This window comes from Muntiacus reevesi, chromosome 3, assembly GCF_963930625.1.
Source record: "Muntiacus reevesi chromosome 3, mMunRee1.1, whole genome shotgun sequence".
Lineage (NCBI taxonomy): Eukaryota > Metazoa > Chordata > Mammalia > Artiodactyla > Cervidae > Muntiacus > Muntiacus reevesi.
In genome coordinates this window covers 88,450,278-88,475,467 of record NC_089251.1, presented here as the reverse complement: position 1 = coordinate 88,475,467, position 25,190 = coordinate 88,450,278, and the positions used below count along the sequence as shown (strand labels likewise).

The window sequence follows — 25,190 nt, the reverse complement described above, 5'->3', positions numbered from 1 at the left end:
TCTCACAACCTCTTCAGAACTCCTTCAAGCAGAAGAACTGCAAACTGTGCTGTTTTCCTATAAGTACCAAATCCAGCGAGGTAACAATTATCCTAGATTAGAACTGTCTCCTGTCCCCTAAATCCTATAGGAACTATCAAGAGAGGCTATGATGTATCTAAAGTTATTCTTGGTGATGCTCCCCATGGAGAACACTTTGTTCCACTAAACATGGTCAGGAAGGGATTTTTACCCAGTTTGACAGGAGAAAATCGAGATCACAGGTGAACTGGCAGCCACACAGCACATCACTCTCTAGCACGAGGGGCGGGGGCAGCACACAGATGGATTATCTAACCGCGTGGGGAGCAGACTGCAGAGCACAGGTCAAGCACCTGAGCGGTGGGCTTTAAACCCCGAGCTAAAACCATTTCAGAGCCCTCTGGGATACCTGCTGGCAAGTAAGCTGAGGATGTACACAGCAAATGTGCTTGATAACAATCCAGCTGAGGAGTGGTTAAAGTGCATTTATTTTCTTTTATATGTGTTTCTTTTTTACAAAAAAAATGAAAAGGAGAAAAAGCCTCCTGCCTTCCAGCACCCAATGTCCACTGGGCTTGCTTAGAGAGGATAAAGCCAGGGCCGGTGCCCTAGGAGAAAGTATAGGAGTAGAAGGCAATGGCATTGGCACTGTAGTCCATGGGGAGGAGGTGCCCGATGTGCCTGGCCCCAAGGCTGGCTGCGCCCAGGGCAGAGGAATGTCGAAGCTTCAACAGGGTGAAGCCTGAGAAGGAGTTCTGAGCCTGGATCTCTCTGCCTTGGGTCAGTGCCAAAAGGAAACCTGGAGGAAAGAATGCAGAGTACAGAGATAAGAGACCAGGAAAAAGGTGGGGACACAGGGAGGGAGAGAAGAGGCCCAGGCTCGGAGGCCTCCTGTGGGGGAGCCACCTGCCAAACCCCTCACAGATGGTGCAGCCGGTAGTGGGAGCCCAGGGATGGCTGTGGGATCCTGGAGCCCACGGCCCCCCTGCCGCCAGGGGGTTCCGTCGGGTCCTAGAGCTACTGCAGTGTCATGAAAACCACAGAGCCACCTACACAAGCTGCGAGGCAGCAGAAGGCACACTTCTGTCCTTCTAGGTAGGATTATGATGACTGGGCTGTCACGACATGCTGGTCAGAAGCTCCAACTTCAAGTTAGATCTGTCTTTAATTTTTAAAAGGTGGGGCTTATTTAGTAAATCCTTTGTAAAAGAACTTTTTTTAAGAGTTTAAGGAAGCTGGATGGGACAGTGAAAAAAGGCTCCCTGGAAGCGTGAAGGTTGAGGGTCTTGGCCCGAGACATCAGTAGCCTGTCCAGGCCTCGGGGCCCAGGTCCCAAGTCCTCCCTGAGGCAGGCAGTTTGCCCAGGCCACCCGCCTTCCAGCCCCATCCCTCGCCCTTGGCCATCCCCACAGGGCCCCCCAGCCTATGCTCACCTTCCCTCAGCAGCTCCCAGCTCTTCCACACAGAGCCCACGCACAGGATGGGAAGGCCCATCTCTCCCTGGAATAAGACCTGGCGGAAAGCAGAAATGGAAATTGGGGGCGACTAAGCCTCGCTGATGCCAGAGGGGGCAGTTTCTTAGGACCAAACCAACCTACCCTAGACATTCTCCCTCTAGCCAAGAGCCAGAAGGTGGACTCAAGGAAAAAGAAAAAAGGGAGGAAAATAGATTTAAAAAGGCAAAGGAAAGAAGGAAAAGGAACAATGGGTTAAAGAGCAACAGAGAGCAAGGAAAGAGAAGGGAGGGGAAGGGACAGAAGCAGGACTGAACCAGAAGCAACAGCATGACACGACAGTCAACCAATCTGTTACATATACAAACACCACGGGACCAGCCTCGAAGGGCAGGCACTGAACCAAACCCTGTTTTGGTTACAGACTTCCCACAGAATTTTCCTCATATCCTCAGTTACTTTAGAGCTGTATCCAGTTTACACAGAGTTTGAAGGGACAACCTCATCCTAACAGGAAAGAGCCGGATGTGGGTCAGCAGCTTCCCAACCTCCGTTTCCCCCTCAACTCACCGGGTCAATCTCCGGCAACACTGCCACAACGTGTCTGCCCAGCATCTCCCCGGCCTTCCTGAAGATGTAACGGGAAAGGGGGTCTCCCTGCTGAGCACCTGGGCAGGGAGGAGGAAATGGAGCGAGTGAGTACCGAGGGAGCTGCCGTCTTGTTCTCCTCTGCTGCTGGGCAGCCCTGGAGGAGTACCATGGCCAGCCGAGGGCTCAGTCAGAGTCGAGGCTCGCCTGCTGATGGGTGGGGGCCAGCCTCCGGGGGGGCCTCTCGCCCTCACTCCCCCACCCCCCGCTAGGAACTTCCACCCTAGAACAGTGTCCTGCACAGAGGGGGCTCACTCCAGGCACTCAAGAAAGGAGCCCCCGGTGCCTGGTCTGTCTCTAACTTCACTGAGTCACTCAGTCTGTCCCTGAGGGTCTCTCAGCTCTGGGAAGCCAGAATTTGAGCATAGCTGGTACTGCTGCCAGGGCCCGCCACCCACCTCCAGTCTGCTGTTGGCCAGCCCAGTCCCTTCCTGGCTCTGCTCTGAAAGGGCCTCAGGCCAGCAGGATCTAAGGGGGCCCTAAAATGCCCTGAGGCTGCAGGAATCGAAATTAAGGGAGTATGGCCTGTACAGTGGAGAAAAAGCAATGTGCAGACACATGACACCTCGCTCAACTTCTGATATTTAACCAAATGTGCCTAACCTCTCTGTGATCCCCTCGTCCTCTGGGTATCACCGGTTAAAAAAGAAAGTTATAGATTGGCCCAAAGGATAACTGCTTCATGAATGTCTCAGATATAGACATACAGCCTGCATGAGCCCTGATAGCTGTCAAGAAGAGAAACAGGCAACATAAAACACCTGTCCACACAACCTGAGCATCCTTCTGCTTCCACCCTATGGCCTACCAGTACCAAGGCCCATGGTGGCAGAAAACTAAGGTCACTTGGTCAAAGGGAAGCTGACTTCCAATCCCCATCTGAATCCTACTCCATCCTCCTGTAAGGGAGGTCTTTGCAGAACAAAATCGGATAAAACCCTGCCCCATCTCCAGTACCTTCTGCAACTTTCCGGCAAAACCCAGCAAACCTGCATTTATCGAAGTCCCTATACAGGTGCGTGAGGATTCCTAGCCGATCTGGCACCTGGGAGACAGAGAGAGGACACAAGACAGTCAGCAGAGGCAAAGGGAAATTCCCAGTCTGCCCACCCAGGTGGCCTTCCTGCTGTTTCTGCTGTTAGAAAAGCTGGAGTAATATTTGTTTAAGCTTGAGAGAGCACAAGGATTTAAGATGCGTCGTTTGAGAAAAGTTCTCTGTTTTCCCCAGCATGGCATCTACTGCTCTTTAGGGGTCGCTGGAACACAACGCAGAGCAGTCTGGTCTCACCAAAGCGTGCTCTGCAGTTTCCTCAGGTGCTAACGACTACTGCTCACCGCACCTCTCCCTTAGAGGTCACAGGGTAGATCGAAAAGAAACTGACTTGTTTTCCCCACACGTTTATTTCACCACAGGTCCATCTTCTACCACAACAAACTTACACACCTGTGACGCCTCTGAAGGTCCCAAAGAACGAGGGACTCCGTAGACAACATTACTAAAATGAAGTGTGGGGAGGGTGCTAAAATTTGAGCATGTTAAGCATGTCACACACCCTGTCAATTAATCTTTGTAACCTTAATGACTAAAGGATAAGAGAAGGAGGAGCAGACATATTAGTGGAGTTCAGAACCAATCTGCTGAGTCAGGTGAGACCCCTGCTTGCTCACAGGGCCCTCAGCCAGAGAGATGCCTATCAAATAAATTGATTTCCCTTCTCTCCTCCCCACATCCACCTCTAGTGTAGCTAAAGGCAGCTGTGTCCTAACCCACTGCAAATGAGCACAGCCTAGACTAGGACAGTCAATCCCTGCCACCCTGGGTGGGAGGCTGCACCTTCCCAAGGACTCTTCCTGCCCACCTCTTTAACCACTCTCCTCCCTGACCATACAGGCCAGAGGTGGCTCATAGTCCAGCGTACCTGGGCAGACCGAATCTGCTGCCCCTGGGTCTGTGTGCACTGGCTCCCAATCTCACCCTGCACCTCTCCTTCCAGCCTAAAATGGCATCTGCCTTCACCTCCCCACAGAGTCTAGCTGCCCAAGGATGAAGTCTAGTTTGGCCCCACCTCTCATGCCTGACACTCGGGGAAAGCAGCACCCACCTCATTCTGAATTCTGTCCCCACTGACGACTTCTCCATCCTCCAGCTCTGACCCACAATTCACCCTGACTTCCCCTGGCCCACCCAGTCCCTCTCCCGAACCCACTCCTGCTCAGTCTCCCACTGTCCTATTCACACGGGCATGTTTACTGGGTGCAAGTACCTGGAAATAGTTGAACATGGCCTGTTTGACACAGCCAATGTCATGAGGAGCCGCCTCTAGGTTGTCAATGGAGTCAAACACTATTTTCACTGCTTGGTGTGCAATCCAGTAGGCTGCAGAGAGCAGAGAGGACTAAGAAGATAGGGCAATCTCCCCAAATTCACAGGGAAGGAAATTCAGGTCTAGACAGGGTTGGGTATTACAGAGAATTAGGTGCCCCGATTCCCAGTCTGGGGTCCTTTAATTAAACTGTACCTGATCCACATAAGGGAAAGCTGGAGGAGGAGACAGAACAAGTGAAGCTGTGTCACTTCCACTCCCATCCCCAAATAAAGGCTGGGTCAGCCAGCTGCCCCTCAAACCACTGTCATCACTGCCAGGAACCAGACCATAACAGCCTTCATGAAAACGTTACACCTGCTACCTATAAAGAAGTGATGGTGGGAGGAGTTTCTATACCCTTTTCCCACTAGCAGACTAGCATGCATCTCCTGACATCCATGGCCTTCACCTTCATAGTGTCAGTTCCCTCCAAAGGTCAACAGAGGTAAGCAACAGCTATGATGCTGAGGCATGAATCTGAGTCCAGGGTGCAAGTTACTGCTGAAGAGCAGGGCCTGCCACTCACCCAGCAACTGCATCTCTGAACGAACTCTTAGTCATTACCCTGTGCTCAGATTCAGGCGCTGTCCCCCCAAGAGTCCCCAGGGGTCTTCAGGCTGAGGGGAGAGGAAGATGGAGAGCTGCAGAGAGGGAAGGTCCAGGACCCTGGGACAGGCCCAGTCGGCGTGAGCTCACCTGAGCCCTCATCTCCCATCATGTGGCCCCAGCCACCACAGCCGCTCTCAGAGCCGTCAGGGTTGATGAGCCTGCAGTTGGAGCCCGTCCCAGAGATGAGCACGATCCCACCTGGAAAGGGCACAGGAGGCTCAGCGTGGCCGAGGCTCCGCACAGAGCTCCCAGCTTCCGACTGAGGAGAGAAAGGACAGAGACCAGCCCCAAGCAAAGGGATCACCACCCAGCTTTGTAAAGAAAACCCAGCCAAGCTAGTTTCCTGCCTCAAGGTGGAGGGCCTGGGTCTCAAAAGAACTCCAGTCACAGAGAGCCCTTCTCCAAAGAGGAACCCGAGTCTGCGTCTCCTTGCCCAGCCAGCCTTCAAGTGACCACCTGCTTTACCGAGTCCCTGCCGTGCCAGGGGTTGTGTGAGACCCCGTTCACACGACGCTACTCATTCAAGACCCTAAACCACCTTAAGAAGACAATTATCCCCATTTTTCAGATGAGGAAATTGAATTCAGAGAGTTCCGTAACTTCTCCAAGATGGTACAGCTGGCAAAATAGGCCATCTCATGATGCCATAGCTTTTACATTCCCAACATAGAGTTCCTCCCAGTGTCTTTTCAGCACTGGTCGCTGCCCCCAGTCAGCTTCATCACTGCACGGCCCAATCCTCCTCTGCAGTGGACTCCCGTGTTTGACTCCTTTCTCACTTCCTATGAAGACACCCTTCTTGCCCTCCCTCCTCTGCCCAGTCATTGCTCTAACAAGTTTCTGCTAATGAAAGGAGTGGGGGCCATGGTGGAGGCTGCTCCCCAGACATTTGCAAGTCAAGTTCTGCCAGCTAAACCTAAGGGGCTTCCCCAAGAAAACCGGTTCTCAACCTCACCCCTCCCTCCACCTCCTCACCATCCGGCGTAGCTGTGGCGATGGAGCCGGCGGCATCGGTGGTGATTAAGTAGCTTTCACTCAGGTAGGGAAATCGGTCCCTCAGCTCCTCCAACAGCATCCTCACCGCGTCCTCCTGATCCCCACCGCTCAGGGATAGGCCCTAGGCCACGCGGGAGGTGAGCGAGCAAGCAGAGGCCCAGACCCAGCTCCTTTCTCAACCCCCTCCCCTCCTGATGACTGCCCCTGCTTTCTACAGCTGGGCCTTCCCTGTTCATGCAGCCCAGTCCTCCTTCCACCCCACAGAGTCTCAGCAGAAGGCTGAGGCTGCAAGAACCGGGTCGGAGCATGGACAAGACAAGGGAGTCAACACTGCCAGGTTTGGAGCTGGGAAGGACACAGTGCCCTTAGAAAAACCAGGCAGAGGAGCAAGTGGAGGAGAGAGGAGCTTGGTTTGGAATGCATGGGGTTTGGCCATGCCTGCAGGACATCTCACGAACACGTCCAGGGAGAAGCCAGAGCTTCAGCGACCTTAGAGTAAGCTCTGAGCCAGGAATACGAGCTAATATTTAACCAGCGCTCATGCGTCAGGCTCTGTGCGAACCTCTTTGGATGTATCATGTCATTTTACTTTCCCAGCAACTGAGGTAGCTACTGTTATCTGCATTTCCCAAATGAGGAAACTGAGGCTTAGACAAGTAACGTGCCGAGGGTCACCCAGATGTTGAGTGACAAAGCTGGCATTCAAATCAAGGCCTCAAGGCTCTCCAAAGCCCTCTGCTCTTCCAATCCTGTGGCTTGTAGGTGACAATGCAGCCACAAGAATGTATGTGTCTTTCCCTCTGCAGTCACCAGGCTCTTCCAGTTCAAACTCACTGTCTCAGGGTTGCTGTGACCTAATTCCCAAGCGCTACCCAGACTCACCAAGCTTCGGAGAGGAACCAGAGGATCCACCCCTGCTTTCCGTTTGGCCCTGTTCACCATCTCGTTGATCCTCTCCACGCACTTGTCTGTCCCGATCAGCTGGCCCCAATCAAGGGAAGGAGGAGTTACAAAGGCGTGCATGACCTGTGTTGCCCCAAAGGCTGCTAAGTGAGCCCCCAGCCACCACCTTAACAGGAGTTACAGAGGATAAAACCACAATCAAGCCTACTCGTCCCCTCAGTGTGGCCTTTACCCAGTGGTTTGTGCTGAGTCCATCCGCTTCTGCCAGGATCTTCCCATCCTCTGAGAGTAAAAGGACCTTGGATCGTGTGCCTCCCCTAGAGAACACAAGGGGGCACTCAGTCTTAACTCAAAAACCTGCAGATAGAGCTAAACCTGTGCAGTCCTTGTCACAGGCAGAGCCCAGTGCGAGGGAGATAGTTTTAACAAACCCAGTTACCACTCCCAAACCTTCCTGTGGCTGGGTGATTGCTATTCTCTTGGACTTCCGAAATGCAGTTCCCATTCAGCTTCCCTAGGGGGCATCTTACTTTTTCTCCAAGACCCTTTGCCCTTGAAACCTCTGATGTGTGGCCAGCCACCACAGCGCCATTAGTTCAAACGTGTCACTGTTCCCCACCCCACTCACCCCGGACTCCTCTGTATTAAAAGTGTGTTAAGCTGTTTTCCTGTCTGCCTCTCACTAGACTCCAAGTTCCATGGGGTCAAGCTCTGGATCATTTATTTACCCTCACACCCAGCACAGGTAGATAAAAGGAACTGCATGTCTCTACTTCTCTCACAATAGCTACAAGTTGCCTTTAGCAGCTTCAGCTGCCAAGGTCTTTAAGGCACCCTTGTGAGAGACACTGACCAGATGGGAGGGAGAGTTAATACCTGCTTAAGCAACTAAATGGTCAAATGCGGGGACACGGTAGTTTGGAGGGAGGTCTGTGGTGGTGTGATGTATGTTTCTTTATTAATCAGTACTTTTAGGACTATCAGAAGAGGACACTGAAGACCTGCTGATCAAACTCAAAGATGACAAGAAGTTTCAAGGGGTAGTTAATGCATGAGGTGGTACACTGTCCCCAAAGAACTGGAAAAAAAGTTTATATGTTACACATGAATATGACCAGTATGAACACAAACTTCTGTACTTAGTTTAAAAAACTGCAATAGATACAGGGCAGGAGAGACCGATCATAACCATGCATGTGAAAGAAAAGACTCTGGGGTCCATGTATGTGTCTGCAGTGAGATGTGACTGCTGTAGTCGTCGTCCAAGCTCAGATTAAAAAATGCTCTAGCTCAGACAAAAGCCACTCTCTACTCTGATTTGACACACCCAGATCATAGAATGTTGTCACGGGCAGGGAACTTTGGCGATCATTCTATTCATCGCTCTTCTCACTTCACACATGTGGTAACTGAAGCCCAGACAGGGCAAGAGTCTTGCCCATGGTGATAAGGAGGAGAAAAGTTATTACAAAAAGTCTGGCAGACAAGCTTCCCAGCAGGAAATATGCAAGAACAAGAGGGCTGGATCTAGGGTGAGGAGCCTTAAGTGCCAATAAGAACGGAGAGAATTAAAAAAAAAAAAAAGAAAAAAATGGAGGGGTTTCAGACATCAGGACAGGCTACACTCTCACCACCCCAGCTTTAGGTCGTGTGTCTGTCTGTGTCCCCGCGCTCAGTCGCTTCTGACTCGTTGCAACCCTAGGGACTGTAGCCCACCAGGCTCCTCTGTCCATGGGATTCTGCAAGCAAGAATACTGGAGTGGACTGCCATTTCCTCCTCCAGGGAATCTTCCCAACTCAGGGATCCAATGCTTCTTCTGCAGCAGCAAGCGGATTCACCACTGCGCCACCTGTGATGTCCCTTAAATCCCAGATACCTTCTGGCAAAGCTCAGTTCCGGATTCCACCACACTCCCGCTCCCCACCCCCAGTCCAGCAACTTCACACCTGACACCTGTTCTGCAAAACTCTCGGGAGCAGGAATGGGGGGGGGGGGGGCAGAGAGCTGCTCCAGCAGAACTCGGATGGAGTGGGTCTTTCGTGGGAGAAAGGGGCGTGTTTCCGCCACAAAACACAAAGTAGGGACCCCGGGGTGTGGCCGTGGCAAACAGTGCCTGCACAGTACACGACCGCGCACCCAAGGGCACCGCTGCGCCTGCACACACTCCTCCTCAAGGCCCCAAAGCCCAGGTGGCCGAACCCTCACTGAGGCGGGAGGTCACCAGCCTGCGGGCCCGGCTACGGCCTTCCTTTCACCCGCTCTCGTCGTGCCAGAGAGTGGCCCAGGACGCCCCTCCCGGCCTCCCAGCTCCGGACCGCACTCACCCCTCTACGCCCCCGTACAGCGTAACCATGCTGCAGCTGCCGCCACCGCTGATCCCGCCGCTCGCTGCCCTCCCGGCTGCGATCCCCTCCCTCCAGTCCGCAAGGCACCGCCCCGCGTCACGTGAACACCGGTGCGGTCCAGCTGACTCGCCGTGCGCGTGCGTGGGGCGTGGCGCCGCGGCCCGCCCCCAGCCCCGGAGCGGCCCGTCTGGCTGGCGCGCCCGGCTGGGTAAGTGCAGTCCGCGGCGGCTCCTGCAGGCCTCCTCCCCACCTCCTGGGCCCTGCTTCTGGAGACGGATACGGGATCCCAAGTGGAGGAGCCCGAAAGGGGTGTTCAGGCCAGACCCGTCACTGCCTCGCTCGCCCCTCTCTGCCCGGAAGTTGATGGCAGCTCCGCCTCGCGCATGCGCAAGGCTTGGGCGCCACGTAGACTAGGTGAAACAGACCGTGACGCAGGTCGGGGGCAGAGCCTCGCGATATGGGACCGGGGATCACTGGAGGTTTTAAAGAATTATCGCACTGGTCAACCCAACACATGCCCGGCGATGGCAGAGTCACACCGTGCGCCCATGAGTACCCACGCAGACTTTACACTTCGCTTGTGTGAATATTCGTAACCTAGAGTAACTAGAAGCGGGCTGGAAACCGAGAAAGCTCTCCAGGTTGTCCTTGTAAGCCGAGAAGGGAGCTTAGTTCAGTTTTTACTGTCTTACAGAGAAAGTTGGGTTCTTTGTGGAGGCTATTTGGAGGCTGTAGTATGCCAGGCAAACTAGCAGATTTGGTTTGTAAAATAAAACTCGTATTTTTTTTTGGCAAGAAAAATGTAAACTTTCAAGGTTTTATCTGCCCTTTGGCCTCCTCTTCCCCCACCTATTGTGCATTGCGTATCTGCGTTAGGCATGGACCAAGCCTCTGTGAACCTCCCCTTCGGCAGAAATACCTGCTTAACCATAAAGAGCAAAATTCTGGCGTCAGTAAGACGACTTCTTAAAGAACACTCATTCTTGATAGAGGGTCACATGGCACTTAGATATGGATTCTGTAAACTGTCAATAATATTTAATGTACAGCTGTCTTTCAAAAAATTTGTATTACTGTGCTTCGACTTCTAACAGGTGAAACAATTCTTAGAGCTTTCTGAGATGCTCTTCTTGAGTTATAATCGGCAAATTTGGCTCGAGTAAAATTTTCCATTTCTTTCTTAGATCGACTGATTATTTGTTGTTGACAGGTTTTAGAAGCCTTTTGTTACCTTCCAGCCACCACTGAGCTCTCATTCTTTTTTTTTTATTTTTATTTTTTAAATATTATTTTATTAGTTGGAGGCCAATCACTTCACAACATTTCAGTGGGTTTTGTCATACATTGACATGAATCAGCCATATAGTTACACGTATTCCCCATCCCGATCACCCCTTCCACCTCCCTCTCCACCCGACTCCTCAGGGTCCTCCCAGTGCACCAGGCCCGAACACTTGACTCATGCATCCCACCTGGGCTGGTGGTCTGTTTCACCATAGATAATATACATGCTGTTCTTTCAAAACATCCCACCCTCACGTTCTCCCCCAGAGTTCAAAAGTCTGTTCTGTACTTCTGTGTCTCTTTTTCTGTTTTGCATATAGGGTTATCGCCACCATCTATCTAAATTCTGTATATATGTGTTAGTATACTGTAATGTTCTTTATCTTTCTGGCTTACTTCACTCTGTATAATGGGCTCCAGTTTCATCCATCTCATTAGAACTGATTCAAATGAATTCTTTTTAACGGCTGAGTAATATTCCATGGTGTATATGTACCACAGCTTCCTTATCCATTCGTCTGCTGATGGGCATCTAGGTTGCTTCCATGTCCTGGCTATTATAAACAGTGCTGCGATGAACATTGGGGTGCATGTGTCTCTTTCAGATCTGGATTCCTCAGTGTGTGTGCCCAGAAGTGGTATTGCTGGGTCATATGGCAGTTCTATTTCCAGTTTTTTAAGAAATCTCCACACTGTTCTCCATAGTGGCTGTACTAGTTTGCATTCCCACCAACAGTGTAAGAGGGTTCCCTTTTCTCCACACCCTCTCCAGCATTTATTGCTTGTAGACTTTTGGATAGCAGCCATCCTGACTGGCGTGTAATGGTACCTCATTGTGGTTTTGATTTGCATTTCTCTGATGATGAGTGATGTTGAGCATCTTTTCATGTGTTTGTTAGCCATCTGTATGTCTTCTTTGGAGAGATGTCTGTTTAGTTCTTTGGCCCATTTTTTGATTGGGTTGTTTATTTTTCTGGAATTGAGCTTCAGGAGTTGCTTGTATATTTTTGAGATTAATCCTTTGTCTGTTTCCTCATTTGTTATTATTTTCTCCCAATCTGAGGGCTGTCTTTTCACCTTACTTATAGTTTCCTTTGTTGTGCAAAAGCTTTTAATTTTCATTAGGTCCCATTTGTTTATTTTTGCTTTTATTTCCAATATTCTGGGAGGTGGGTCATAGAAGATCTTGCTGTGATTTATGTCGGAGAGTGTTTTGCCTATGTTCTCCTCTAGGAGTTTTATAGTTTCTGGTCTTACATTTAGATCTTTAGAATTTAGAATGAGCTCTCATTCTTTATAGGGATGGGGACAGGGAAAGGGAGGTCGGAAGGGGACAATACTAGTCCGGTCTGGGAGTCAAGCCGGGGCACCTGCGCGCCTCCGTGGGCATCTCCAGGCGGTTCTGGAAAGCAACCTGGGCTAGGAGGGCAGTCAGCAGCCATTGGCATCTCTTCAAGAACATCAGTCTAGGGAGAGGGACTTCGCAGGGCAGTTCTCAAGCTAACCTATCCCAAATTCCCCACCCCCATCTCCCGGACATGCCTGCCGATCTTATAAAAGAAAGCCAGCACTAGGCGCCTCTTCCCCTGACAGCCAACTGGATCTGTTTATGCTTTGAACATTTGGGGCATATGTGCTTTTTAAACTAGAAAAGATGTTTAGAGAGAACAGCATCGAAACATGTATATTATCAAGGGTGAAACAGATCACCAGCCCAGGTTGGATGCATGAAACAAGTGCTCCGGGTGGTGCACTGGGAAGACCCAGAGGGATGGGATGGAGAGGGAGGTGGGAGGGGGGTTCAGTTTGGGGAACACATGTAAATCCATGGCTGATTCATGTCAATGTATGGCAAAAACCACTACAATATTGTAAAGTAATTAGCCTCCAACTAATAAAAATAAATGGAAAAAATAAATAAATCCATTAAACAGTGAAAAAAAAAAACTAGAAAAGAGGAGTCTTTTCACTTCTTACCTATCTTGTACTCTGAAACACTTCAGTTTAACCCCTAAGAGTAATTAAAAGTAGACCCCTACATCATAGAGAGTATCTGAGAGACAGGTAGGATTTTTTTAAGCCCACCTGTATCATTTACATCCATAGTACTTCAGACCTGGAAAGTGTTTATCCAAAGCACACATTTTTAGGATAATGGAAGTAAAATATTCTGGTGAGATTAAACTGGCAGGATTTTTGAAGAGGAAATTGTAGATAGATTTTGAAAGAACTGTTCCTTTTCATGCCTTGGTACAATGAGCCTTTGGATCTATGTATATGATGATATTAAAATTTCCCTCTGTATTTCTTGTTAGAAAAGGAAGCACAAGAAATGATTGAAGATAAGAGTTGAGTTCACCATTTGCTAGTGGATGACCTCGAGCAAAGTACACAGAATTGCTGATTCTTTTCATCTATGAAATGGAGATGTTAAACAGCCACCTACTCAGACTTACACGGGATTTATGTATCAAAAGGGTTGTGAAAATCATAAAGTACTGCATAGATCTTAACTAATTTTTATTGGCCTTGCTAATTACTGTCTGCTGTCCAACAGAGTAGCCACATGTGACTATTAAGCACTTGAAATGTGGCTAGTCCAAATGAGATGCACTGTGAGTGTAAAATACAGGACAGCTAAGATTAATACCAAGACAATATAAAAGTATCTCCTGTAATTTTTACACAAGTGACATGTTGATATTATTTGGAGATAGTGAATTAAAATGATATTAAAATAAATTTTGCCAGTCTGTTTTATCTTTTTTAAATATAGTTACTAGAAATTTTAAATATTACATATGTGACTCACATTTCTACTGCATGTGCATGAATGTTAAGTTGCTTCAGTCATGTCCAACCCTTTGCAACCTGATGAACTGTAGCCCACCAGACTCCTCCGTCCATGGGATTCTCCAGGCAAGAATACTGCAGTGGGTTGCCATGCCCTCCTCCAGGGGATCTTCCCGGCCCAGGGATTGAACCTGCATCTCTTACATCTCCTGTGTTGGCAGAAAGATTCTTTACCGCTAGCACTGTGCTATTCTATATCCTGTCTCCTAGCCATCTGGGCCAGAATATTTCAAAGGTGTTAAGTACCTATTTATGAAATATGATTGATTTAAAGAAGAAAACTGTGTTGAATAAATGACTATACATTTGTGTTGTACTTTAAAGTTCTATAAAGTTATTTTATGTATCTTTATCTCATTTGATCATTCCAACAACCCCATGAAAATATCAGATTTCTAACCACATATTACAAATGAGGAAACTGTGAAATCAAAGTAATTAGCCTAGGCTCACACAAATAAAAGATGTTGCTTAAAATGGATGTGGGTAGTTACTGTAATGGGAAGGAAATAAAGATGTTGCAATGCAGACAAGTGTTAACGACTATATAGCTTTATAAAGGTTTAGTGCCCCTTGTACTGGCCTTGCAATGCCCCAGCAGCTGCTCCTGTGATGCTCACAAGATTGGTAAAGTCCTCTAAGAATCTGCAAGCCAGTTTCATTCTGTCTTCTCTATTTAATCCCCATGACTCCAGGGAGGCCATATTTCCTGAGGAGTGGGGGAGGGGTCAGGTAAAATAGTGGAAAAATATCCTCCCTCCCAAATCCGCTTATGGTTTTGGAGCAGGGGGGTTGAGGATCCAAGATACTCAAAAGGGTATGTTGACCTGGTTCATGAAAGCACAACCACATGTGTTTTCACTCAGCACTGTATTTCTTGGGCTAACCTCAGTATCAGGCATATAACAGGAGGTCCATGAATGGTTTTAAGAGTACTTATGAACTATAAGCACTCTTACCACAAATAGGAGAGGTAGTAAAGACTACTGTGAACTAAAGACGGAAGCGAGCAGATTCTGCAGCAGAGACGCTTTGCAGAACAAACTGGGGAGAGGAAGACGTTTGGAGAAAATAGAAGTGAAATTGTGAACTGGGGAAGTGGGTGCGGGATAAGTGGTCAGGGGGCCTCAGAGGGATCGAGCCCTGATGTGTCCTGCATTGGGAAGTTATCACGGCATGTGTGACCTCAGCACTGTGCTTTAGGATAATTACTCTGGCAGGTTCCTTATAGCAGGATAAATGGGAGGGAAGAGCCTGGAGCAGGAAGATACTCAGAAAGCTGGGGCAATGACTCAGGCAAGAGATGAACAAGAAGTGAGGAGGAGCAGGACAGAAGTCATGGGAAGGGATTGAAGTTAGGTTGGGGATCATGCTGACCTTGTCCTTTGTTGTTCTACGATGAGAGCAGAGACAGGCTGGATTTGGCTTCTTACCGGGGAAGAGAGAGGGGTGAGGGACTGCCTTACTAAGGGTGGAGGTGGGACTCTGAGGCTGGTAGCTGGAAGGCAAGAGCTCTTCCACACCTGTAGGTTCACCAGGAACAATTCAGAAGGGGTCAGGTGTCCAAAGAAGCAAGAGTGGATGATTGTACACAGTCTGCCTTTCAAGTCTCTTCTGCCTTGATCTGACGCGGTTCTGAAAGGGGGGCCTTAGGTCAAGCCAACTACCCCAGAAAATCAGGTTGGTTTACTCCCTCTTCCTAGGCACGAGGGTGTTTATATGTGTTTATATGCATGTTTTGGCTTGTATTGATCTATATGTAGAGTTGTATATATTTACATATTTGTATATGTTCTAAGTAACTAAATTCATCTACAAGGGCATGTATTTGAGATTGTATCTTTATGCATGTTTCTATATTAGTGTATGTACAGAATTAACATTTCAATTCTCAAAGGAACCTAAGCAATCCTGCACATCTAGGTACCTCTGAGTGGGTGCATAGGTGTACAAATGGAACTTTGCCCGTTGTGCTGGAGCTGGCCCGCACTAGTTCACAAAGAGTTAATTGTGCATATTTTTCTAACTGTTCAGTGATATGGCATTGATAGCTGTAAATTACCACGGTGGGAGTATTTACAGCACAGAAATCAGCCACAGGTACCAATCACATTGTTGTTATTTGTATTTCCCAGAAAGCTGGCTGTTAGACCTTTAGCAGCACACACTGGATAGATGTTTGCCGTGTGTGAGAGCAATGGTGGTCTCTGGTCTGTGTACACCAGTGCAGAAGGACATATGTGAAAGCATGTCCTGCGTAATGGGTCCATTTTTTAGAGACTACAGACTCAGGGGTTCAAAATGCACCTATTTTCCTACAACTAAGCATAATTTCTGTCTCAACCCTCCACTTTTAATCGAGCCGCCTACAGGAGAAAGTGATTTCAGGTTTCAGTTTAGACTGACTGACCTCTCATCCTTCCTCCTCTTGTTTTCCCACGCTTGTGTCTGAGGGCCAGGGGGCTGTGGGTAAGGGCAGCTCCAGGTATCTGCTGAGATCTGAGATTTTCCCATGAGGGTCTTTGCTCCTTTGCATCCAGTCTCCTAACAGCTCCTGAGATTCCCAAGAAGCATCCAATTTCCCAAAGCACATTGCCACTTTTGAAACCTATCCTCTTGGCAGGCATCAGGGCAGGTTGGTTCCTTCTCCTGGCACCTGGACTCTCCCTGCAGTCTGCTGCATACAGGAATCACAGAGGAAGAGAAGCAGCATCGCATCCCCTGACCACAAAATCCCCGATAAGAAAAATCTAACAGAGGTTGAGACTCCAGAAGTCAGGGGCCAAGATGGGGTTTGAACCAATTCTCTCTGACTCCAAGCCTTTTCCATTCTACCAGACGGGCCAGATTCTCCGTGGGTTAGGAGCACTTGGTACATGCTCTCGGTCGTGAAGTGAAGTGAAGTGTTAGTCACTCAGTCGTGTCCAACTCTTTGTGATGCCCTGGATTGTAGCCTGCCAGGCGCCTCTGTCCATGAAATTTCCCAGGCAAGAATACTGGAGTGGGTTGCCATTCCCTTCCCCAGGGGATCTTCCCAACCCAGGGATCAAACATGGATCATGATAGCTGCTCAAATACTTATAGAATTCCCAGCTTTATCATTCGACTTTGCAGCAGCTGGTACCTTTCCTGATACTGTGGTACAAGAGGAACCCCAGAAATAAGTGTATGTGGAAGGAGGGCTGTGAGCTGAACTTCTTCTAGGAAGTCTGTCACATGTAAAGCCAGTGGTTTCACTCCTACTTCCCAGTTTGTCCCAGTCCTCTACCAGGGTTTGTTTTTTCTGAACATTCCTAGTTTTCACTTGTTCCTAATCTCTAGTCTGTTACTAAATTTGCTTTTCTGCCCCTAACTCTGAATGAACCACCTTTTGCACCTATTATCCTTTGACTCTATGCTAACCACACCCTGTATCTGGTGCTTACCTTTATAGCAGTCTTTTCACAGATCACCACTCTTTGTTTTTCTCTGTTTGAATTACAAAGAGAAGACTGCAGGGCCACCAGACTGCCAGACTCAATTACTGAGTTACTGACTCCAGCCTATGACTGTGTTGGAAACAATGCAATAGGAAGAATACCAGATCCTTACACCTTCGTTCCTCATCAGACCCCGGACTGCTAGCCCTCATCTTATATAAAGCCCCTAGACTCCTTATGGAAAGGGGGCCCACAGTCCTTGAGGCATGAGCCTACTGTGTTCCCCTCCTCCACCGGCTGAGGATTAAAGGCACCTTTCTATTTCCTTCAAACTTTCTTTGTTTTTTTATTCAGCTTCTGTGGGCAAAGAAAGCCAAGATTTTGGTGGGCAACAGAAGCAGTGACAGATTTCATTGTCTTGGGCTCCAAAATCACTGCAGACATTGACTGCAGTCATGAAATTAAAAGATGCTTGCTTCTTGGAAGAAAAGCTATGAACAATCTAGACAGCATATTAAAATGCAGAGACATCACTTTGCTGATGAAGGTCCCTCTAGTTAAAGCTATGGTTTTTCCAGTAGTCATGTACAGATGTGACAGTTGGACCATAAAGAAGGCTGAGTGCCAAAGAATTGTTGCTTTGAAACTGTGGTATTGGAGAAGACTCTTGAGGGTCCCTTGGACACCAAGGAGATTGAATCAGTCAATCCTGAATGAAATCAACCCTGAATATTTATTGGAAGGACTGATGCTGAAGCTGGAACTCCAATACTTTGGCCACATGATACAAAGATCCAACTCATTGGAAAAGACCCTGATGCTGGGAAAGATTGAAAGCAAAAGGAGAAGAGGGCAGCAGAGGATGAGATGGTTGGGTAGCACTACTGACTCAATGGACATGAATTTGAGCCAACGCCAGGAGATAGTGAAGGACAGGGGAGTCTGGTGTGCTGCAATCCTCGGGGTTTCAGAGAGTCAGACACCACTGAGTGACCAAACCACAGCAATAACAAATCATCTCACTCATTAGCCTATGAAATCACCCAGCCGATAAAAACTAACCACCTCATGTTTCCAGGCCTCTTTCATCTTCTGAGATGGCCCCCATTCTGTCTGCAGAATGTGTATCTCCCCCAAATAAACCTTCTTTCTCTTTACTATGGCTTGTTCTTGAATTCTTTCCCGTGCAAAGCCAAGAACCTAGTCCTAGGGACTCATCTGAGACCTGGGAAGTGACCATCCTCTCATGCCCCACACTCTTTCCTGCAACATCTAAAACAGTTAAAACAGTACCTTTCATGATGCCCCGCCTGCCAATCTCCTTGGAGCCAATCCCTGCTATTTCAATATCTGTTAAGAAATTGGGAGACCAATGGTCTGGTTTGCTCAGGACTGAGGGATTTCATCTTATTTAAAAATAGGATGAGTTGGTCACTCTATGAAAAAAAAATCACTCCTGGAGAGGAGTTTTAGGGCAACTCTGTCAGTTGCCCCAGTGACCCATGACAGATTATATGGCTCAGGAGTCTTTAGGAGGAGAAATGTTGAGTTTTCAGTTCAATAAAATTGTCTGCCAATAATTTAAGAGAGTAGGATTTACGTGTCACTGGGAATAAGAGAACAAGGTATTTGTCCCACAGATCAATTCAGCATTGTTTCCCAAACGATGTTTCCTCGAGAGATGTTCATTGGTACTTCCAGAACAAAGAGCTCCCGTGGTCCCTCAGAATACTGAGTCCTCTTTAGTCTTCCTGCCCCACCCTTCTCCTGGGGAGTCCTGCTGCCCATCAATACATTAAGGCTCAGAAAAGCCCCAAAGGAGAACAACCAGTTTCATCCTGTTTAATGGTTCAATAAGCAAGGATACTTGTGCTGACTTAAAAAAAAAAAATCATAACGTGAGAGTTACAAGTTTCTTTATTTCAGGCAAAATAAGGACTGCAGTCCAGGAGATAGCACCTTAGATAGATCTGGGAAACTGCTCCAAAGAGGTAGGGGGTGGGGGGAAAGTCGGTATTGTTATACCCGATGTCCGAATCCCCCAGCAGGAAAAGAGAAGACCTCCAGTACGATGCAACATGCAAAGGAAGGGAAATTTATTGCAGACTCGAGCCAGGGGCCCCTGCTGCAAACAATGCAGTTGTGCAAAGTCAGAGAGCCCCAGCCCCAGTTTCCACGCACATTTATAAGGTGCTCGATTTCAAACATAAGCAGTAGGTAGTGGGCGCAAGCGGATTGGTTACATGTTTGCAAAGCAATTTTATTGGTACAAACTTTTGCGCGCGCGCGGGACTTTCCAGGGGACCATCTCGGAGGTTTACTGGGTGCGTACTGATTAGCTGGTCTCTGGTGTCCTGTTGAGGGCAGATAATTACCCTACCCTCGGGAGAAACTGAAACTTACTCCTAGTTCAGGGCGCCTGTCATGGTGCTAGTCTTGACAGTCTCACAGGTATATATATGTGATTTTTGGCAAAGGTGGAATATGTGCAATCAAGCATTTATTTTTCCAGATTTCTGCTAGTCTCGTGAAGCCTTCGCTAGCCACAAGAAACAGTGTCACCATGATGGATTTTAGAGCTTATCTAGATATGAGAAGACACACGGTTTGGGCTCATAATATCAGTCCTGAGAATATCTATCCAAAGATCTGTTCTGCAGGTTTTCCTGGAGAACAGAGTGTCTCATTTCAGCTCTCCACCATGAACTCCTCTCAGGAGGTGTTGAAGGTCAGCAGCAACACATGATTTAACCTTCACAGAGGTAGATGGCAAGCACCCATGGCAAATACCAATTTGTAGTTGACACTTGTACCAAGGAAGTCTTACCTCACAAGAGGTATTAGGTGCCTAATATCTCTGCCCCTCCAACACACACATAGACACACATGTACACACACACACACTTTCTCTTAATTCCAGTTTGAAAACGCTGGAAGAGAATATTGATCTACAGGGTCATCTATTTTATGGTCCTGGAGGCCTTTTCCAGCTCAGTAATCTCAGAGGGTAATCCAGCTGGAAGTGTAATTTCTATTCTATTTACTTTCTTTTTCTCTCTAATCATCCACTGGCATTTAAAAGTTGGGATTTTCAACTCTCCAACCCGCCTCACCCTATAGTCCCAGGTGTACTTTGCTTCCCTCTGGGCTGGAACCACCAGCAGCCCTGGACCATTTCCCAGAGCCTGATCATCTCTGCTGGAGGCCAAAGGCCTGGAGAAGATGGACAAAGCCATGGCCTAGCCAGGTGGGGTTTGCCCTCCTCCACTCCTTCCCTTCCTCTTACCTCCTTCTCTGGGGCAGCCCAGAATCTTTACCCAAATACTGGCTCAGGAAGACCTTGGCTGGCTCCAGCCTTTTCTGACTCCTAAGGAGGAAGGGCAATGTGGCTTTCAGCTCTCTAGACATAGAGCAAGGGCATGACCGGCCTAGGAAGTGTTGCCCAGAGCCTCTTTTGGTCCTTCCCCAGCATCTTGCCTCTCTCTGAGTGATGGAGTTTATCAAAAGAGGCCATTGGAGTGGATGACCAGATGGGATTTTTTTTTTCAGTCATGAACCCCTGAGCTGGGGCATTGAGGGGGTGAAAGGCAGGAGAGGCATGCTATCACGCAAATATGCCCAGAGTTCTGCAATCCCTTGAGTAGGATGGATGGGGCAAGGATGTAGACAAAGGTTATAAGATCTGGCCAGAGTAGCAGGAGGGTCCTTCCTGGAGGAGGCAGGATTTGGGGATGGATTACAGAGTGAGAGGTATTCTAATTCCAAACTGATGGGAGACTTTGGGTCCTGGTGAAAGTGTGAAGGGGTCCAAGCTGGGCTCTGGAGGCATGAAAGGTGGGCATGAGGTAGGTACCCCTTTGAGGAGGCCAAGTCTTAAGCTTTCTCATGGCCTGGGCACTGCCTCATTGAGAGGAGCATCATAAACTAGCTCCCACTGAGGTTTCCAGCCTTGGCTGAGAAAAAGCCACTTCATCGTCCCCAGAACCCTAATGCTGGGGACGGCAAGAGGCTGGGCAACTGCTTCTACTCAATCCCTGGAAAACCCCTGGAAAATTCCTGGAAATGGGGTGCCAGGAGCATCTGTATGAACCCTGACAGATGCATGTCAGCAGAGATCGACTGTAGTACTCCAGTTTGTGGGGCTTCCTCTCCCCACCCACTCCCATTAGGGGATGTACATTTTAAGAGAAACCATGAGGGAGAACCTCACTGAGTGCAGAAGAACTGATGCTTTTGAACTGTGGTGCTGGAGGAGACTCTTGAGAGTCCCTTGGACTGCAAGGAGATCCAACCAGTCCATCCTAAAGGAGATGAGTCCTGAATATTCATTGAAAGGACTGATGCTGAAGCTGAAACTTCAATACTTTGGCCACCTGATGAGAAGAACTGACTCATTTGGAAAGACCCTGATGCTGGGAAAGATCAAAGGTGGGAGGAGAGGAGATGACAGAGGATGAGATGGTTGGATGGCATCACCAACTCGACATGAGTTTGAGCAAGCTCTGGGATTTGGTGATGGACAGGGAATCCTGGCATGCTGCTGTCCATGGGGTCGCAGAGTTGGACACAACTGAGTGACTGAACTGAACAGATGAGGGAGAGCAAAGATGGACCTAGAGGTCTGTCCCTCTAACAGTGGCTTTTCAGACACTGAACAGGTCATCCTGCACAGATGTTTGGGCTTGGGGCGCTCCTCACACCCTTGTCATCACACCACATCCCCCAGGCCAGTCCTGAGCGCTGAGCCATCTCTGCGATCTCTCAGGAGGGTGAGGGGCGGGAGCCACCATCAGCAGGACTCACTGGCCCAGCCGGTCCCCCGTGGCCGGGCATGTGCGGTTCAGCGGCTGTCTGAGGCCTAAGCAGAGGGGACAGCAGCGCCTTTCCTGAGACAAGTGGGAAGAAGGTATCAGCCATGGCTGACCGAGCGGTGACCCAGGGCTCAACACAGAGCCAATTAGCAGCCACCACAGTGGCAGTGGGCTTGCCGCAGCTTCCACGAGAAGCCCCACGTGCCACCGGCGTGTCAGCCTGAGTTAGCAGCAGGAGGGCTGAGTGGAGTCTGGCTGGAGGCTGCCTGCACTGTGGAGTGTGGGTGATAACACTTCCCCTGGGCTCAGGGCAGCTGGGCCAAGTGAGACGCGGGAGTACGCGTGCCTCTGCCCGAGAGTTAGTGTGTGTGGTGCCTGTATACATGTGCGTGGTGTGTGTACACGTGTGTGGTGCCTGTGTACATGTGTGTGGTGCATGTGTACATGTGTGTGGTATGTGTAAAGACGCGTGCTGTGTGCATACATGTGTGGTGTGTGTACACGTGTGGTGCCTGTGTACACATGTGCGGTGTGTGTAAAGATGTGTGCTGTGTGCATACATGTGTGGTATGTGTACACGTGTGGTGCCTGTGTACACATGTGTGGTGTGTGTAAAGATGTGTGGTGTGTGCATACACGTGTGGTGTTTGTACACATATGTGATGCCTGTGTACACATGTGTGGGGTGTGTGCACGTGTGCAGTGCCTATGTGCACATATGTGGTGTGTGTAAACATGTGTGCTGTGTGCACACATGTATGTACACGTGTGTGGTGCCTGTGTGCACATGTGTGGTACGTGAACACGTGTGCTGTGTGCATGCATGTGTGGCACGTGCGTGTATGTGTTGTGTGTGCACACATGTAGTGTGTACACACATGATGTGTGCATGCACGTGTGGTGTGTGTACATGTGTGTGGTGTGTGCATACACATGTGTAGTATGTGTAAACGTGTGTGGTGCGTGTTACCAGTTCGTCATCCAGGACTTGTGTGTCAGTGTGCGTGCACACACCTGCTCACATCCCTTCAGCATGTTTACTGCGTGCTTTGCGTGTTTACTTCGTGAGAGGTGAGGATTCCAGGACTGAGCAGGCCAAAGTCCCTGCCCTCCAGGGGCTTCTGTTCTAGTGGGAGAGACCAAAAAGAGCCAGTAAACAACAACTCTGGACGCGGTAGAGGAAAGTGCTAAGAGGAAAGGCAAACAGAAAAGGGTTGGGGTTCCTGCTTCAGTCCGTGATCAGGGAGGGCCCCTCGGAGGAGGTGATCTTGATCTACATGAGCAGGAGGCAGCTCATGACTACCCCGAGCAGAGGGCTGTAGACAGAGTGCGGAGCTAGGGTTCCACTGTGCTGTCCGTGTGTGATGCGGATGGGAGGAAAAGGGAGACCCCACAGCTGAGGGGATATCTGACAGGCCAGACCTGGGAACAGCCCTCAGTGAGAACCTCCTTGACCAACTCAGCTTGCTAAACCCACCCCGCTGTCCGGCATGGCTGGGCCTCCCCAGGTGGGCCCCTCAGCTCAGCCGACGTGTCCACGGGGTGGCCAGAAACCAGAGAAGCCACTGCCAGGCTCCTTTCCTCTCTCAGAGAACTGGCCTGGAAGCTGCATCCCAGAGGCCAGAGGCGACGCTGCCTGCGGGTGCTCTGACGCGAGGAGCCACTGGCAGACGGTGTGATGGGACTGCAAAGAGGCTGATGGGGACGATGGACACCCTGGACCACGCTCTCTCAGCCCAGACTTGGGAGGCCTGGCAGGGCTGGGCCTGGGGAGAGCTGGAGGCCTCCCCGCTCTGCGCACCGCCTCTCTGTGGGAAGGGCAGGCTCTAGACCCCAGCAAATATGCCAGAGCAGGCTTCAGACCTTGTCTTTCATTTCCCAAACCCAGAAGTCCTGGACAGGGAGCATCGCAGGCCCAGAAGGAGAAGCTTAGCGGGCTCCGCCACAGGTGGTCTCTGGGAGAGGTTGGGTGGACGAAAGGAAGGGAGGTGGTCGGGGAGCAAAACCATAGTCACCATACCAATCCAGCCAAAGGCTTCCTTCCACTGGAGTGGACTGCGGTGTCTCAGGGTGACGGCAGGCATGGGGCCTGTGTCTGTCTCCCCGTGCAGCTTTGTCTGCGGGCCTGTGTGAGCGTGTATACTTGTGTGCATCTGGTGTCTGTGTCAGCCTGGGTCCTTCCTGGTTGTTTGTGTGTCTGTGAGTGAGCCCCCCATGCCTGTATGTTTGCAGCTGGGCGCCTCTGTGGATCCTGCAGCCTCTGGGTACGTGAATTTCTGGGTTTGAGTGCGTGAGGTGTCTTGCGGTTTATCGCCTGTCAGCCTCTGAAACAGTAACACCCTGTTCCCTAGCGTGACCCTGAGGCTCTCGGGGAGAAGCTGCCTCCTCCACTCTTGTCAAGGTGGTGGAGACAACAGCTCTGGGGGCCGCGGGATCGCGGGGCTGGCCGGCAGAGACCTGCACTGTAGCTCTGCCTTGCCGTTGCTGTCAGTGTTGCCCACTGCTGCATGGCTGGCCAGGCCGGCAGCCCCCAAACCAGGCCAACACTCATCCTGGCCTCTCACTGACCTCTGGCTGTGGTCTCAGACTCCCGTACCGGCTGCCGCCCACCCTGAAGGGGCACGGAGCGTGGTGGCGGGGCAAGGAGGCGGGTTGGCTGGATGGCAGCTCAGCTGTGTGGGGGGCTCAGAGACTTAAATTTGGGAGGAAATTAAGAAGTAATCTAGCCCTCTGCCCAGGGTATCCATCCCAGTGGCCGCAGCTGCATCTTTGTGTGTTCCCATTGAACCTGACTCCCTCTGGACCCTCCTAGGAGTGGTCCCTCACTGAAACTTGGGAGTGGGGAGGGGAGAAGGTGGAGCTGGGAGGGGCAACGAGGGCCCTGGATTCAGAGCTTCTCTAAGTGCCTCGCCCAGGTTTTGATCAGACTGGGTGGGGACAGGGGGGCAGGGGGCGAGGTGGGGAGAGGAAGGCATGGGTTTCACAGACTGGCTGGGGAGGCAAGGCGTCAACTCTTGAAAAGTCACCAGGAGGCAGTAAATGAGCCTGGTGAGGACCACAGACTCCAGGTGCGAAGAGGAGGCCAGAGAAGATGGGAGCTAGGATGGGCTGGAGCACTCAGGAAGGCTTCCTGGAGGAGGAGTATTCAAAGGGTCTTGAAAGACTGGTAGAAACTGGATGGGCAGAGAGGAGGGGCAGGAAGAACGCTGAGAGTTGAGAGAGGAGGGTCTATGCAGGGCAGGGGGCTGGGAGAAGTAGGGTCCCAGGGCCATGAGGGACTGGGACTGGGAGTAGGGCCAAGAAAACTTAGGGGAGAAGCCTTCTGCTGAGGAGGAGTTGGAAAGAAGGGGAGGAAGAAGAAGGAGGACTGGGCGGGCTCAGCTTACATGCCGGCCCCTCCTCAGCCACCATGGCCGCTGGACTACCTGAGCAGGTGGGGCCTCAGGACTGCAGCACCCTGGGCTCTCCTGGGCACTTCAC

General features: G+C 50.0%; 1 protein-coding gene across 1 annotated transcript; it reads right to left on the bottom strand.

Moving 5' to 3' along the window:
- Positions 1 to 491: 491 nt before the first annotated feature.
- On the bottom strand, positions 492 to 9,466 carry NAGK (N-acetylglucosamine kinase). The gene is made up of 10 exons (XM_065929493.1): positions 9,323 to 9,466; positions 7,230 to 7,314; positions 6,977 to 7,075; positions 6,074 to 6,215; positions 5,186 to 5,296; positions 4,388 to 4,500; positions 3,081 to 3,168; positions 2,046 to 2,143; positions 1,455 to 1,533; positions 492 to 820 (listed from the first exon to the last, which is right to left on the bottom strand). Exons 1-10 carry the CDS (start codon positions 9,349 to 9,351, stop codon positions 630 to 632), a joined length of 1,035 nt encoding a protein of 344 aa, XP_065785565.1. The 5' UTR covers positions 9,352 to 9,466; the 3' UTR covers positions 492 to 629.
- Between the last annotated feature and the right edge of the window lie 15,724 nt (positions 9,467 to 25,190).